The sequence below is a fragment of the Squalius cephalus genome (assembly GCF_949319135.1).
Source record: "Squalius cephalus genome assembly, chromosome: 25".
Lineage (NCBI taxonomy): Eukaryota > Metazoa > Chordata > Actinopteri > Cypriniformes > Leuciscidae > Squalius > Squalius cephalus.
In genome coordinates this window covers 19861631-19878771 of record NC_137146.1, presented here as the reverse complement: position 1 = coordinate 19878771, position 17141 = coordinate 19861631, and the positions used below count along the sequence as shown (strand labels likewise).

Genomic DNA, 17141 nt, shown 5'->3' with positions numbered 1-17141 from the left:
AATTTCCTACTACTCAATTCTAAAAAAAACAGAGTTTCTAATGATTGGACCAAAAACCTAACACTTGATGGCTGCTCTGTCAAGTATTCGTCGTCAGTTAGGAACCTAAGTGTGCTCTTTGATACCAATCTTTCATTTGAAAGCCACGTTTCTAGTATCTGTAAAACCGCATTCTTCCATCTTAAAAAAAACAGTTAGCTCATGCGTTCATGACCTCTAGGCTAGATTATTGTAATGCTATTATGGGTGGTTGCCCTGCACGCATAATAAACAAACTACAGCTGGTCCAAAACGCAGCAGCTAGAGTTCTTACTAGAACCAGGAAGTATGACCATATTAGCCCGGTTCTGTCAACACTGCATTGGCTCCCTATTAAACATAAATTTTAAAATATTGCTGATTACTTACAAAGCACTAAATGGTTTAGCTCCACAGTACTTGAGCGAGCTCTTAACGCATTATAGTCCTTCACGTCTATTGCGATCTCAAAATTCTGGCCAGTTGATAATAGAATATTACCTATTACCTACCATATAATACCTAGAATATCAAAATCAACTGCTGCCGGTAGATCCTTTTCCTATTTAGCACCAAAACTCTGGAACAGTCTTCCTAACATTGTCCGCGAAGCAGACACACTCTGTCAGTTTAAATCTAGACTAACAACACATCTCTTTAACCTGGCATACACATAGAAAATAATACATTCTTATTATTCAAATCAGTTAAATGATTAGGCTGCATAAATTAGGTCAGCTGGAACTGGGAACACTTCCTGTAACACCCGATGTACGCGTTACATCATAAGGAGAATGGCATCTATGCTAAGGTTAGTCTTTCTGTTTATTCCGAGGTTTACTGTAATCAGCTGGATCCGGGCCGTATCCAGATTAGATGGTGGACCTGCGCCTAGACACGACCACAAAGCATGATGTTGTCAGCCAGATCCAGGCCATATCCAGATCAGATGGAGGACTTGCGCCTAGACACGACCACAACTTATCCCTGAAGTGTCAGCAGAGATTGTGTCAACTAGACTCTCCCCCTGTGAAGGCCTCATCGACAGCCATAGGCACTGATCCTCAACAAACCTGTCTACACACCGCGTGATGACTCCGATCTTCAACCAGATGAAACTGAATAATATTCTGATTGTTACAATCCAATCTGACTTCAGACCTATAATGCTGCCTGAATCATAATCATAGACTGGCCCCCCGACTGAGCCTTGTTTCTCCCAAGGTTTTTTTGGTTATTTGCCAATGTCGCCTTTTTCGCCTTTGTCGCCTTTTATCACCTTTGTTGCCATTGGCTTTTGGCTTGCTTGGTTGGGGACATTTAATTTAACATTTAATTTAAAATTCAACAATAATATTGATCTGCCTGCATTGACACCATTATATGAGAACTGAGCTGGACGATGACATCACGGTTTTCTCCAGAGCGGCTATATATATAAATTAACTAAATTAATAAATTTTTTACAACAAAAATGAAACATCACTGAACTTACTTAAGCTGGACTGTGATGCTATTTTCTTCTGGAAACAAATTTTGTTGCAATATTTTCCTGTTATCTCTGTAAAGCTGCTTTGAAATTATCTGTATTGTAAAAAGCGCTATAATAAATAGATGTGACTTGACTTGACTTGACTATAACAATGTTGGCGGAATAGATCTGCTACCCTGCTGTTGTACGTTATTGCTGATTTTTCTGCTGCTGCAGAACAAGTACAGGACTTGCTACTGCCAATACATACAAGACACGCTGCTATGAGCAAGTAGCGTGCATGAATTACCCATAGCAGATCTATACTGGTGGAGCTGGGGAAGGTGGAGGGTTTCTGAAAGTGTGCTGCACTGCTAAGGCCAGTGTTGTGGCTGAATGCGTTCATTGAACGATAGTTCATGAACTCGTTCATATTTTGGGCGAACGTGAACTGAACGTACTGTATTACTGCCTGATGAACGTTATTGTGAACTCGTTCATTCTGGAGTCTGTGAACGCCACACTCTCTCAGTTTAACTTCGTTCAATAGAGTGCCAGATTTCTATAGAGCCTTCCAGGCGAAACCCCGGCTAAAAAAACACCGTAAACCGGCAAAAAACACCCAATCTGGCAACACCAGCCATCAGTGTCTACTGACTCTCTTGTTCGATCTCGTTCATCAAAATGAACAAATCTTTTTTCGAGTCATTTCGTTCATTTAAGGGGCTTTAAATGGTATTAACTGGCAAATTCCCAGAACACAACCACGAATCTTGATCATATTCTGAATTAAGAAATCATTATAATGCAGTCAAAAATCGTTTACAGGGAACATAAATAATTGCTTTACCTTCCGAGTCTTTCGTTCATTTGTCACGTGACAGACGAAATGAATGGATTGTTCATGAACGCCTCATCACTTATGTTACAAATCAAAACAAAAAGCAGCAAGGAGGCGTCGTAGGCTATGATCATTTAAACTAGTTTTATGACAAGGTCGGTGAGGATGGGAAAAATCTGACGCATAGCTTCAGTGTTAAAACTGATAAAACAATTGTCTGGGCTGTAGCAATTTTGAATAACAATCATTTTGAATAATAATATTTAGCAGCAACATGGAACAAAAGAACTATGAACTAGTTCATTTTTGGAACTGTGAACTTAGTTCAAAATTTTGAGTATGAACTATGAACAGAACTAGTTCTTTTTAAAATTTGTGAACTGAACTTTGAACTAGTTCATGTAGAAAGTGAACTTTCCCAACACTGGCTAAGGCAACCCAAGTATTTGAAGGTTGAGCAAGCAAGCTCATTGGCTACTGATACTGCAGGAACCAATCAGCTGTGCCCTATAGATGATGATGTGATTGCAATCAGGTTGAGGTAAGGACCTATTAGCGTGCGCCATCTAGAGTTTCATGACAGAACTTTGTATTTTTGAAAAGAGTTTAAGTTGATGCTGTTTCACAATCGCAGGATTTAGGCTACGCTTGAATCCAACCTAAATCAAAACTTGTAAAGGGGACACAGACGACGTATTTTTCAACAGCAAGGCATCTGTGTTATTCATATCTGTCTTTGGAAGTTTTATAGAATCCAGACTACTCTGCAACACACTAGCGAAGCAAAGTGTACCGTAAGCAAGTCCATGTGCCACAAGAACTCTCAAACCGGCTGTTGTTGGTCTGTGGTTTAGATGTAAATTTAATGAGAGTAACAGCAGAGTTAAAAAGATATATCCAGCACGCATTCTTTTTTTGTCGTTTTATATGCCGATTTTGATGATTTACTCCTTTGTGAAAAAGTCCATTATTATAGATAATAAAATGTATAATTCTTCTTTGGCGTTGATGTAAACAGCCTCTAACTCCACATAGACGGCCCCAATACATCCCGACTGGGCCACATTGTACTGTAATTATTAGTAGCACAGTGACGTAGGTTACTATGACCAACCATTTAAACTTTATCATATCTTGTTTATAAGCATTGTGCTGTTCAATTCTGTTCAATTTATACTGATTTAAGTTGATTAAGTGGCAGAAAGGGCCATCTTGAGACTCATAGCACTTGATTTTATTACATTTTATTTTGCATAGCACTTAAATTTATTACATAGTTTTGGCCAGTCAGTATCCAGGAACAGAACTATCTATAATCTAATTGATGAAGGATGAAATACATTTTCCCCAAAATTCTAACTGCTGTAATACATACTGATATTTTTTTCAAGTGTATGTTTATACATTAGAAGAGGTTGTTGAAACATCTTTGACTGGTTGCCCATCTGGGATTCTTCATACACTGCAGAATTGTCAGTGTCCTGTTTAGAAAAGATACAAGGGAAAAAAATTAATGTTAGCTATTGCTAATTGTATATAATTGCATTACCATTGATATCATGTATACATTTCATGCAGTAAATGAGAATGCAGAGCTAAGAACTTGGTTTGAATGCGCTTCATAAGCCAGCCAAGTAAGCCCTTTTTCCATATACCCCGGCCCATACTGTATGTAGCACATATTGTCAGGAAATACCATCAGGATTTGTGAGGTAGGACTAACCCACAACCCTACCCCTAATCCTAAAACAATGCAAAGTTGTGAGGTAGGCCAGATTTTCAGAGCACCAGCTTTGATTTTCCAATTAACAATGCCAAAATGGGTTTGTTTACATTGTATTGGCACACGTATGTAACACGTGTAGAAAAAAAACAAAAAAACATGGCACATCACAGTGTTTGTGTACAGCATTTAAGTATTGTTTGGCATCATTTTAAAGTACAATAACATAATTATATTATATTAATTTTGTGTAAGCCATGTAACTCGGGTTTGTATTTGTGCACCAAAGTTTACACCAGATTTAAACGGTAATGTGTCTTGGCTGACCAGTTGTGATTGGATCTCCAAAAATGCATCTTAATACCAGGTGGAAACAGGACCTCTCTCTCAGTCACTCAATTTCAGGAATATTGTATACAATTTGCAGGCGTCAGGGCGCTATCAATATACGGGAGACTCCAGGAACTTCCAGGAGAGGTAGGATATCTGGGTAGCATTGAAATAGAAGCTTCAAAATACTGCCAATTCCACTGTATTTTTTAAATGGTAGTATTGTCAGTATGGTAGTAATGTTGTATGTGTGGCAGTTACACTATTTAAAACAGTCATATGAACAATTATGTCTGCAAAAACATTACAAGAGAGTCTTTTTGAGTGCTGTTGGCTTTCTGCCATGCCCTGTGTAGTAAATACTGTGTAGAATTTGTGTCTTACTGAGTGTTCCCTTTTGAGTTTGGTCCACTCAACATTGCACCAGTAGCTGACGCTATGGGGAATTTCCTTTCTCCGAGAATACTGAAGCCTGATTGAATAACGCCATTGCAGAGCAATGACCAAAGAACAATCTCCTGAACTCCAAACTGAATGTCAGAATGGGAAAGAAAGGTGATTTAAGCCATTTTGAGCGTGGCATGGTTGTTGGTGCCAGACGGGCCGGTCTGAGTATTTCACAATCTGTTCAGTTACTGGGATTTTCACGCACAACCATTTCTAGGGTTTACAAAGAATGGTGTGAAAAGGGAAAAACATCCAGTATGCGGCAGTCCTGTGGGCGAAAATGCCTTGTTGATGCTAGAGGTCAGAGGAGAATGGGCCGACTAATTCAAGCTGATAGAAGAGCAACTTTGACTGAAATAACCACTCGTTACAACCGAGGTATGCAGCAAAGCATTTGTGAAGCCACAACACGCACAACCTTGAGGTGGATGGGCTACAACAGCAGAAGACCCCACCGCTCATCTCCACTACAAATAGGAAAAAGAGGCTACAATTTGCACAAGCTCACCAAAATTGGACAGTTGAAGACTGGAAAAATGTTGCCTGGTCTGATGAGTCTCGATTTCTGTTGAGACATTCAGATGGTAGAGTCAGAATTTGGTGTAAACAGAATGAGAACATGGATCCATCATGCCTTGTTACCACTGTGCAGGCTGGTGGTGGTGGTGTAATGGTGTGGGGGATGTTTTCTTGGCACACTTTAGGCCCCTTAGTGCCAATTGGGCATCGTTTAAATGCCACGGCCTACCTGAGCATTGTTTCTGACCATGTCCATCCCTTTATGACCACCATGTACCCATCCTCTGATGGCTACTTCCAGCAGGATAATGCACCATGTCACAAAGCTCGAATCATTTCAAATTGGTTTCTTGAACATGACAATGAGTTCACTGTACTAAAATGGCCCCCACAGTCACCAGATCTCAACTCAATAGAGCATCTTTGGGATGTGGTGGAACGGGAGCTTCGTGGCCTGGATGTGCATCCCACAAATCTCCATCAACTGCAAGATGCTATCCTATCAATATGGGCCAACATTTCTAAAGAATGCTTTCAGCACCTTGTTGAATCAATGTATCAATCAATCAATATATATATATGAATCAATCAATATATATATATATATATAATTTAAGGGACAAGACAGAGAATTTTACTTGCCTGGCCTGATTAGAACAATGAAAAAAATAAAATAAAAAGATAACTAGGGAATCACTAAAACGAGAGAATTATTCTGATTTTATGATACACTCAAAATATTCCACAACAAATCCTTTAAATTTAATGATATTCAGAACGGAACAAGAATAAAAAAATAACTATAAACAAGCCAAAACGAAATAAAATAAAAATGAAAACAAAAGTAAGCAGTGTGTCCAGGCTCACGTAACTAGCTAATCAAAATGTTTTAACATTTGCAATGTATTTGGATGCTAAACTATTCTTTATCATAGGCTTTGTACTTCACTCACGTTCCAATATCGACGGAAAAAATCATCCTCTTCACACGCGCAAAAATGTGCTTGGAAACATCACAGTGGAGCAGTGCTTACTGTGAATGGTACGAATTGTACTACTGACTATTTAAACAGAGCAGTGTAATTTTTATATGTTAGGTTGACTATTTTATTATTATATTTTATTAAGGCTATAATGAACAGGCTGCGATGTCAAGATTGCAATGCTGGAATGTGTGTGTGTGTGTGTGCGCACGTGTGTGTGTGTGGTGCGGGCGCGATTGAACAGTGGACACATAAAAACACAAGAGGGCAGCAAGAGGGCACAAGAGGGCAGCATAGCACTATGAATGACTTGATTTATTTATTTTTTGGACTAAACAACTATTCTGGCTGTTTTTAAACTTAACTTAACTTAAACATAATTCTTAAATAAAAAAAAGAATAAAATGGGTTTAGTTCTGATATTTGTATCATTTTATATAGAAATAAATGGCGTACAATTACATTTTTAGAAGATATGAGGCTTTTAGTGTTTCCTTTTTTGACATTCCTTTAATCCCTCGCCATAGCAAAACCGTTTGAGATATTTAATATCAATTCACAATTTAGCATCTTTAATGTATTTTCATCATGTTGAAAAAGTTTGGTGTGAATAAAATAAACCACTTAGGAGGAGTAGCTAAAGAGTCTGAAATATCCAAAAAATCTACATTCAAACCAAAATATCTGACTTCCAGTTGGTCGGAGCTAATGACTGTAAATTAGAAAGTTGTCCGGCTCGATGAGACCAATATACATACTGATTTTTTTAACTGTGGGTAAAAGTAACCCCCCCAATTTTGTCAAAAGCATTTTGAAAGTGACACACTTCCTGCTACCAGTTGGTGGCGCTATAACTTTGACTCACAATAGTTACATCCATCTGATTGACCTCTTACCACGAACACACTGCTGAAGTTTCATCAAGATCAGTTAATGTATGCAGAAGTTATACCACTTCGTGTTTCTCTTTTCTCGCCATAAATTTGTTTCCTCGCTACGGCCAAACCGTTTGAGATATCAAAAATCCGTCCGCAATTTAGCATCCTCAATGTCTTGACTTTATGCACACCGAGTTTGATGGGGATTTAATTAATTCTCTAGGAGGAGTAGTTCACATTCCACAGCAAGCGTTTTCCAAACAACCCATAATAGCCGACTTCCTGTTGGGCTGGCGTGAAACTTGACAGAGGGAAAGTTGTTCGGCCCGATGAGATCTATATGTGTACCGAGTTTCATATTAATTCATGCAAGCGTGTTTGATATATGGACCAAGTTTTCAGACCCCGTTCAAGGGGGCGCTGTTGAGCCCCCCTGCCACGCCCGTTTCTGAAGCTTTTCACATGTCTACTGGCTAATAAATGTGATATATCTGTCGAGTTTCATCCAATTTCAAGCATGCTAAGAGTCTCAAACGCATCCGAAAAGAATATTAAAGTTTGATGCGTTGCCACGGCAACAGTATCTAAGATATCAATAATCCTTTCACAGGTCTACATCTGCCGTGTGTCTACATTATACACATAAAGTTTGAAGCAAATCGGGTAAACATAAGAGGGTGACTTCAAAGAATTTTGAAAGTGACACACTTCCTGCTGCCAGTTGGTGGCGCTATAACTTTGACTCACAATAGTCACATCAATGTGATCGGCCTCTGAAAACGAACACACTGCTGAAGTTTTATCAAGATCAGTTAATGTATGCAGAAGTTATAACACACTTCCTGTTTCTCTTTTCTCGCCATAAATTCGTTTCCTCGCCACGGCCAAACCGTTCGAGATATCAAAAATCCGTCCGCAATTTAGCATCCTCAATGTCTTGACTTCACGCTGACCGAGTTTGGTGGGGATCGGATGAATTCTGTAGGAGGAGTACATTAAATTCCACAGCATGCGTTTTTCAAACAACCCTGAATAGCCGACTTCCTGTTGGGCTGGCATAAAACTTAGAGCATGAAAGTTGTTCGGCCCAATGAGATCTATATGTGTACCGAGTTTCATATTATTACATGCAAGCGTGTTTGATTTATGGACCAAGTTTTTGGATGCTGTTCCAGGGGGCGCTGTTGAGCTCCCCTGCCACGCCCGGGTACCAGCTTTAGCCCGGCCCTGATGGCCGCGGGTTCTGACCTGTGTGCAAAGTTTCAAGAGTTTTCGAGCATGTTAAGGGCCCCAAAAGTGCCCGAAAGGTTGACAAAAAAATAAGAATAAATATAGCTGCGAGCAGCGATTACGGGCCCAAGCCGGTGGCACCACAATCCTGGTGCCAGGGTGGCGGTACCGCCGGCTTTGGCCCTCCATCGCTGCTCACAGCTATATTTATATTTATATATATATATATACACACACACACACACACACACACATATATATATATATATATATATATATATATATATATATATATATATATACACACACACACATACATACATACATATATATAAATTTAAGGGACAAGACACAGATAATTTTACTTGCCTGACCTGATTAGAACAAAGAAAAAAATAAAATAATAAGTAGGGGATCACTAAATCGAGATAATATTCAGATTTTATGATACACTCAAAATATTCCACAACAAATCCTTTAAATGTAATGATATTCAGAAGGGAACAAGAATAAAAAATAAAAAATAAACTATAAACAAAGCCAAAACGAAAAAATAAATATAATAAAAAAAATTAATTTCAAGCAATCCATGGCATGATTTATTTATTTTTTGGACTAAAACATTCTGGCTTTTTTTAAACTCAAACATAATTCTTAAATTGAATAATAATAATAATAATAAAAGAATAAAATGGGTTTAGTTCTGATTTCGTTGAAATCGCTCGCTCTCCGTACCTAACTTTTCCTGAATACAATCACAATTGAAACTGTGACATTGATTTCATATAACAGGATATTAACAGTTAAAATGAAGTCATTTACATTTTAGATACAATATTGACTGTTTTTGTTCTGTTTCAGCAGCGAAAATAGTTAAACAAAGATCACAGAAGAACGCATCTCACAGGAACGTGTTTTCTCATAACTGAATGATTCAGCATTTTGAACGAATTGGTTGACTCAAAGATTGAATGATCAATCCATAAACATCTGTTTATGTTTATGGATTGGATGTTTATGGATCCATGTTTATGGATCTGTATATGTTTATGGATTACGAATCGTTTGAACGAATTAATCAATGACTCGCTCATTAAGACGGTCACTTGGCGACATCTAATGGCGGTTTAGTGTTGTTTAAAAGCATAATTCTTTCCAACGTGTGTGTGATTTGTGTGTGCACCATTATAAATGTCCGTGCGGACGTCCGTATTTTTCTTTCACTTTTATATTAGCGATTTAAAAGCACCCGCTCGTGTCACACACGTCGATTAACCGGTGGGAAAATATCCTCAGACACATACCTAATAAATGTATATTTAAATACATTATTGGCCTAGCTGGTAAAAAGTTTTATATATTATTTTGATGTCCTTTTGGACACAAGAGGGCAGTATAGCCCTATGTATGACTTGAATTTTTTTTTTACTTTACTGTTTTAAAATTTTGAATAAAATTAGAATAAAATAATTTTTAAAAACAGAATAAAATGGGTTTAGTTGTGATATTTGTATACTTTTATATAGAAATAAATGGTATAAAATTACATTTTTAGAAGATTTGAGGCTTTTAGTGCCTTTTGGAGGCTGATTTTGCAAAAAATCCACATTCAAACCAAAATATCTGACTTCCTGATGGTCGGAGCTAATGACTTTAAATTAGAAAGTTGTCCGGGTCGATGAGATCAACATACGTACTGAGTTGTGCTACTGTAGGTAAAACGACCCCCCCCACTTTTGTCAAAAGCATTTTGAAAGTGACACATTTCCTGCTGCCAGTTGGTGGCGCTTTAACTTTGACACACAATAGTTACATCCATCTGATCGGCCTCTTACCATGAACAAACTGCTGAAGTTTCATCAAGATCAGTTAATGTATGCATTAGTTATAACACTTCGTGTTTCTCTTTTCTCGCCATTAATTCGTTTCCTCGCCACAGCCAAACCGTTCGAGATATCAAAAATCCGTCCGCAATTTAGCATCCTCAATGTCTTGACTTCACGCTGACCGAGTTTGGAGGCGAATCGATGTATTTCCTAGGAGGAGTACATTAAATTCCACAGCAAGCGTTTCCAAACAACCCTAAATAGCCGACTTCCTGTTGGGCTGGCGTAAAACTTAGAGCACGAAAGTAGTTCGGCCCGATGAGATCTATATGTGTACCGAGTTTCAAATTAATTCATGCAAGCGTGTTTGATATATGGACCAAGTTTTAGAACCCCGTTCAAGGGGGCGCTGTTGAGCCCCCCTGCCACGCCCGGCTACCAGATTCAGCCCCGCCCTGATGGCCGCGGGTTCTGACCTGTGTGCAAAGTTTCAAGAGTTTACGAGCACGTTTAGGGACCCAAAAGCCCCAGAAACCTTGAAAAACAAATGAAAAAGTAAATCTCACTCAACTGACAAATCACCCCCACCCCTCACACACTCAGAGACAGAGAGAAAATTCTCCAGAAAATCACATTCAAACCAAAATATCTGACTTTCTGTTGCTTTGAGCTAATAAGTGTAAATTAGAAAGTTGTCCGGCTCGATAAGAACAATATACATACCAAGTTTTGTGATTCTAGGTAAAACTAAGCCCCCATTTTTGACTAAAGGTGGCGCTACTGAGCCCCTCACCACGCCCGTTTCTGAAACTTTGCCCATGTCTACTGGATAATAAGTGTGATGTGTCTGTCGAGTTTCATGCAATTTCAAGTATGTTAAGAGTCTCAAAAGCATCAAAAAAGAATATTAAAGTTTGATGTGTTGCCATGGCAACAGTATCTAAGATATCAACAATCCTTTCACAGGTCTACATCTGCCGTGTGTCTACATTATACACATAAAGTTTGAAGCAAATCGGGTAAAAATAAGAGAGTGATTTCAAAGCATTTTGAAAGTGACACACTTCCTGCTGCCAGTTGGTGGCGCTATAACTTTGACTCACAATAGTCACATCCTTGTGTTCGGCCTCTTACAACGAACACACTGCTGAAGTTTCATCAAGATCAGATAATGTATACTGAAGTTATAACACACTTCCTGTGTCCCTTACCACGCCCGTTTCTGAAACTTTGCCCATGTCTACTGGATAATAAGTGTGATGTGTCTGTCGAGTTTCATGCAATTTCAAGTATGTTAAGAGTCTCAAAAGCATCAAAAAAGAATATTAAAGTTTGATGTGTTGCCATGGCAACAGTATCTAAGATATCAACAATCCTTTCACAGGTCTACATCTGCCGTGTGTCTACATTATACACATAAAGTTTGAAGCAAATCGGGTAAAAATAAGAGAGTGATTTCAAAGCATTTTGAAAGTGACACACTTCCTGCTGCCAGTTGGTGGCGCTATAACTTTGACTCACAATAGTCACATCCTTGTGTTCGGCCTCTTACAACGAACACACTGCTGAAGTTTCATCAAGATCAGATAATGTATACTGAAGTTATAACACACTTCCTGTGTCCCTTATTCGCCATAAATTCGTTTCCTTGCCACGGCCAAACCGTTCGAGATATCAAAAATCCGTCCGCAATTTAGCATCCTCAATGTCTTGACTTCATGCTGACCGAGTTTGGAGGCGATTGGATGAATTCTCTAGGAGGAGTACATTAAATTCCACAGCATGCGTTTCAAAACAACCCATAATAGCCGACTTCCTGTTGGGCTGGCGTAAAAAGTAAAAGTACGAAAGTTGTTCGGCCCGATGAGATCTATATATGTACCGAGTTTCATATTATTACATGCAAGCGTGTCTGATTTATGGACCAAGTTTTCGGACCCCGTTCAAGGGGGCGCTGTCGAGCCCCCCTGCCACGCCCGGGTACCAGCTTCAGCCCGGCCCTGATGGCCGCGGGTTCTGACCCGTGTGCAAAGTTTCAAGAGTTTTCGAGCACGTTAAGGGTCTCAAAAGTGCCCGAAAGGTTGACAGAAAAATAAGAATAAATATATATATATATATATATATAAATATAGCTGCGAGCAGCGATTACGGGCCCAAGCCGGTGGCACCGCAACCCCGGTGCCTTTAGTTACCTAAAGGCACCGGGGTGGCAGTACCGCCGGCTTTGGCCCTTCATCGCTGCTCGCAGCTATATTTATATATATATATATATATATATATATATATATATATATATTAAAGACCAAAAATATTGCTTGACTTACCTTATTCTGATTTTATGATACACTCAAAATATTCCACAACAAATCCTTTAAATTTAATGTAAAAATAAAAATGAAAGAAAGCAGTGTTGGGCTCACGTAACCCACTCATTAGAATCAAAATGTTTCAACATTTGCGATGTATTTGGATGCTAAACTATTCTTTATTATAGGCTTTGTTCTTCACTCGTGTTCCAATATCGACGGAAAAAATCATCCTCTTCACAAGCGCAAAAATGTGCTTGGAAACACCACAGTGGAGCGGTGCTTACTGTGAATGTATGAATTGTACTACTGACTATTTAGAGCAGTGTAATTGTTATATGTTAGGTTGACTATTTTATTATTATATTTTATGAGGGCCATAATGAACAGGCTGCGAAGTCAAGATTACAATGCTGGAATGTGTGTGTGTGTGTGTGTGTGTGTGTGTGTTCATGTTTTTCTATCCCGGTGGGGACTTCAACCTGAATGCATACAGACTCATGGGGACTCGTGTCACAGTGGGGACCTAAATAGAGGTCCCCATGGGTAAACAAGCTTATAAATCATACAGAATGAGTTTTTTTGGAAATGTAAAAATGCAGAAAGTTTTCTGTGATAGGTAGGTTTAGGGGTAGGGTTAGTGTGAGGAGATAGCATATACAGTTTATACAGTATAAAAAAAATTAAGGCTATGGAGAGTCCCCACAAAGATAGTAAACCGTGTGTGTGTGTGTGTGTGTGTGGCGTGGGCGCGTTTGAACAGTGGACACATAAAAACATACTCCGTCATTATACAGGACGACATTCAAACTGCAAAGTGTTAACTTATATTTGTGTACAGTCGCAATAAAACACAACATTGTGCTTTTGTAAAATAATTTCAAGCAATCCACCCCCCGAAAGGCGGTAATTTTAAAATTAAACTAAAATGCTCACGGCTGCACGGGCATTCATAACGGTGCGCGTCCACGGCGAGGAACGAGCGAGGAATGTTTTTCAGTTAATTCCTACTTCCATAGGAATTCATTTGAAATGCTTGCTCAACCACTATCAATGTCAGTGCGGACGAACATATTTTACTTTCATTTTTAAGTTGGTGATTCAAAAGCCGCCACTGGTGTCACACGTCGATTAACCGGTGGTAAAATATTCTCAAAGTCACATATTACCTAGTATATTTTTATATAGATACAATAGGCCTACCTGATTTTGAACACAAGAGGGCAGTATAGCCCTATGTATAAGGAGGAGTAACTAAAAACTCAGAGTCTGAAATATCCAAAAAATCCACATTCAGACCAAAATATCTGACTTCCAGATGGCCGGAATTAATGAATGTAAATTAGAAAGTTGTCCGGCTTGATGAGTACAATATACAAACTTTTTTTTTTTTACTGTAGTTAAAACTAACCCGCCCACTTTTGTCAAAAGCATGTTGAAAGTGACACACTTCCTGCTGCCAGTTGGTGGCGCTGTAACTTTGACTCACAATAGTTACATCCATCTGATCTGCCTCTTACCACGAACACACTGCTGAAGTTTCATCAAGATCAGTTAATGTATGCATAAGTTATTCCACTTCGTGTTTCTCTTTTCTCGCCATAAATTCGTTTCCTCGCCACGGCCAAACCGTTCGAGATATCAAAAATCCGTCCGCAATTTAGAATCCTCAATGTCTTGACTTCATGCACACCGAGTTTGGTGGGGATTGGATGAATTCTCTAGGAGGAGTACTTCGCATTCCACAGCAAGCGTTTTCCAAACAACCCATAATAGCCGACTTCCTGTTGGGCTGGCGTAAAACTTGACCGGGGGAAAGTTGTTCGGCCCGATGAGATCTATATGTGTACCAAGTTTCATATTAATTCATGCAAGCGTGTTTGATCTATGGACCAAGTTTTGGGACACCATTCAAGGGGGCGCTGTTGAGCCCCCCTGCCACGCCCGGGTACCAGCTTCAGCCTGTCCCTGATGGCAGGGGTTTCTGACTTGTGTGCAAAGTTTCAAGAGTTTTTGAGCACGTTAACCCCCTGAGGTCGGCTATCGCGCCGGCGCGATAGGCTCGTTTTTTTCCGTATGAGTGCAAAAAAAAAATAAAAATAAAAAATTAATTTTTATCTTATATGCTTGTGTTATACATCAATCGATCCTGTTTAGTGTGTATTTTTTTTGTGTATGCTCATAATAAAAACAAAGTGTTGTGCTTTTCGCCAAATAAAGAAAAATAAACATGATGCGAGTTCTGCCTACTCTCCGTCAGTGAAGTCAATTCTGAAACGCGTCCGAAAATGAACTGTAACTCAGCGAATACTCAGTCAAACAGGCATACAGTCACACAGGCATGAAGCTTGAATTATCTTCTTTCAAATGAAGTAATTTTTATAAAAAACAAATATTCACAGTTTATATAATATGTATGTAAAGAGAGAGATGTCAGTCGTTCTCATCTCAGCTAATTAAGTTTTAATGTGACTCCGCCTACGGAGACCGCGCGCTATTCAAACGCAAATGTAAGTGATCCATACAAACCTGTGAAACGCCCACATCCGCTGGATAAGGCCGGTGAAACACTGGATGCGTGGCGTAAGCGTCTCAGCTGCGTGGCGTGTCCGTTTTTATTTCGGCTCCCATCCATGTTAACAGTTTAGAGTTTGCATACTGCCTGTGTGAGACGCGCGTCTCAGGCGCGGCACGAGCCGCGTGGAAAACGCGTGCATTCTAGAAATAGAACCGACGCCTATTTTTCACGCGACACGCAAGCGTCTTGGAAGCGTTTCCATGCAAAATTGAATAGGAAAATCTGTTTATTTGTCATTTTGACACGAATACATATTAATAAATGTCCTTTTGATGTTTAAAAGTGTCTAGGTTTTGACATAAATGCAAATATAAATGTAATTTTACAAAATATGATCGATTTTCAAATACTGCTGTATTGAATGAACAGCTTTTAGCAAACTCTATTGCTATACTGAGATGAGGAATATATACTGTATGTGTTTTGTCAAAAATAAAGTCATCAACTAACTAATGAATCCTTTACTTTGAAATACGTATGATAAAATGTATACTTTAGTTTTGAAAGACGTTGACTAGTTTTGAAAAGATTATAAAGTATGTATGTGCATGCATATATATATGTGTGTGTGTGTATATTTGAAGAGTTCAGATGCAAAAGCCTCTAAATGCCATCTGAAATTTTCTCCTAGAATGATCATTTTTATGAAGCTTGTATATTTAAGTTAGCTATAGGTGACACGTCACCTGAATGAATGGCTCATTAAGTATGCAGGGACGTAGTCTCACCAGGTGTGAACTACTACATATGCATGATGCTGTTGGAGCGTTTACGCCCCATCCGCATATTGGCTTTCCAAACTAAAAGTGTTTCACAAAACTAAAATCAATGTATCGTTTTTTTGTGGATGATTAGGCAGGATGATTTTCATATCATTTTGAAGAAAAAACACTAGGCGATGACATCCATTAGTCAAAAGTCTTATTGCCACATATTTAGTATGTGTTTTGTGGCCTTATTTCAGAAACTTTAGTTTTTAGTTTTTTCAATAACCACGCATAAACATTATTCTCTCAAAAATGCAGACATGTACATTCTTGTTGTTCACATATTATGGTAGCCCTGTTTGTGCTAAATAGTGTGTAATTTTTTTTTGCCATTAATATGTTTATAAGCAACTGAAAAAAGCACAAATGTCAGGGCATGTCAGAACATCTCAAGGACCCCAAAAACACCCCAGACCCCAGAGGGTTAAGGACCCCAAAAGTCCCTGAAACCTTGATTAACAATATAAAAGCAATAGTCAAATCCCCCCCTCCCCTCACACACACAGAGACACAAAGAGAGGGAGTGAAAATTCTTCAGAAAATCCACATTCAAACCAGAATATCTCTCTTCCTGTTTGTCGGAGATCGTTAATGTAAATTAGAAAGTTGTCCGTCTTGATGAGAACAATACACATACCAAGTTTTGTTGCTGTTGATAAAACTAACCCCCCCCACTTATGACTAAAGGTGGCGCTACTGAGCCCCTCACAACGCCCGTTTCTGAAACTTTGCACAAGTCTACGGGCTAATAAGTGTGATGTGTCTGTCGAGTTTCATCCAATTTCAAGTATGTTAAGAGTCTCAAAAGCATCAAAAAATAATATTAAAGTTTAAAGCGTTGCCATGGCAACAGTATTAAAGATATCAAAAATCCTTTCACAGGTCTACATCTGCCATGTGTTTACATTATACACATAAAGTTTGAAGCAAATCGGGTAAAAATAAGAGGGTGATTTCAAAGCATTTTGAAAGGGACACACTTCCTGCTGCCAGTTGGTGGCGCTATAACTTTGACTCACAATAGTCACATCCATGTGATCGGCCTCTTACAACGAACACACTGCTGAAGTTTAATCAAGATCAGTTAATGTATGCAGAAGTTATAACACACTTCCTGTTTCCATTATTCGCCATAAATTCGTGTCCTCGCCACGGCCAAACCGTTCGAGATATCAAAAATCCGTCCGCAATTTAGCATCTTCAATGTCTTGACTTCATGCTGAC

General features: G+C 38.9%; 1 protein-coding gene across 1 annotated transcript in view; it reads right to left on the bottom strand.

The window, feature by feature from the left end:
- Positions 1-3617: 3617 nt before the first annotated feature.
- The window catches only part of LOC307153911 (ADP-ribosyl cyclase/cyclic ADP-ribose hydrolase 1), a 479938-nt gene continuing 466414 nt past the window's right edge, over positions 3618-17141 (bottom strand). The window contains exon 8 of the mRNA XM_079863707.1: positions 3618-3811. Within this exon, the coding sequence (XP_079719833.1) occupies positions 3736-3811 (76 nt within the window). The 3' untranslated portion in view covers positions 3618-3735. The remainder of the gene's footprint in view (positions 3812-17141) is intronic.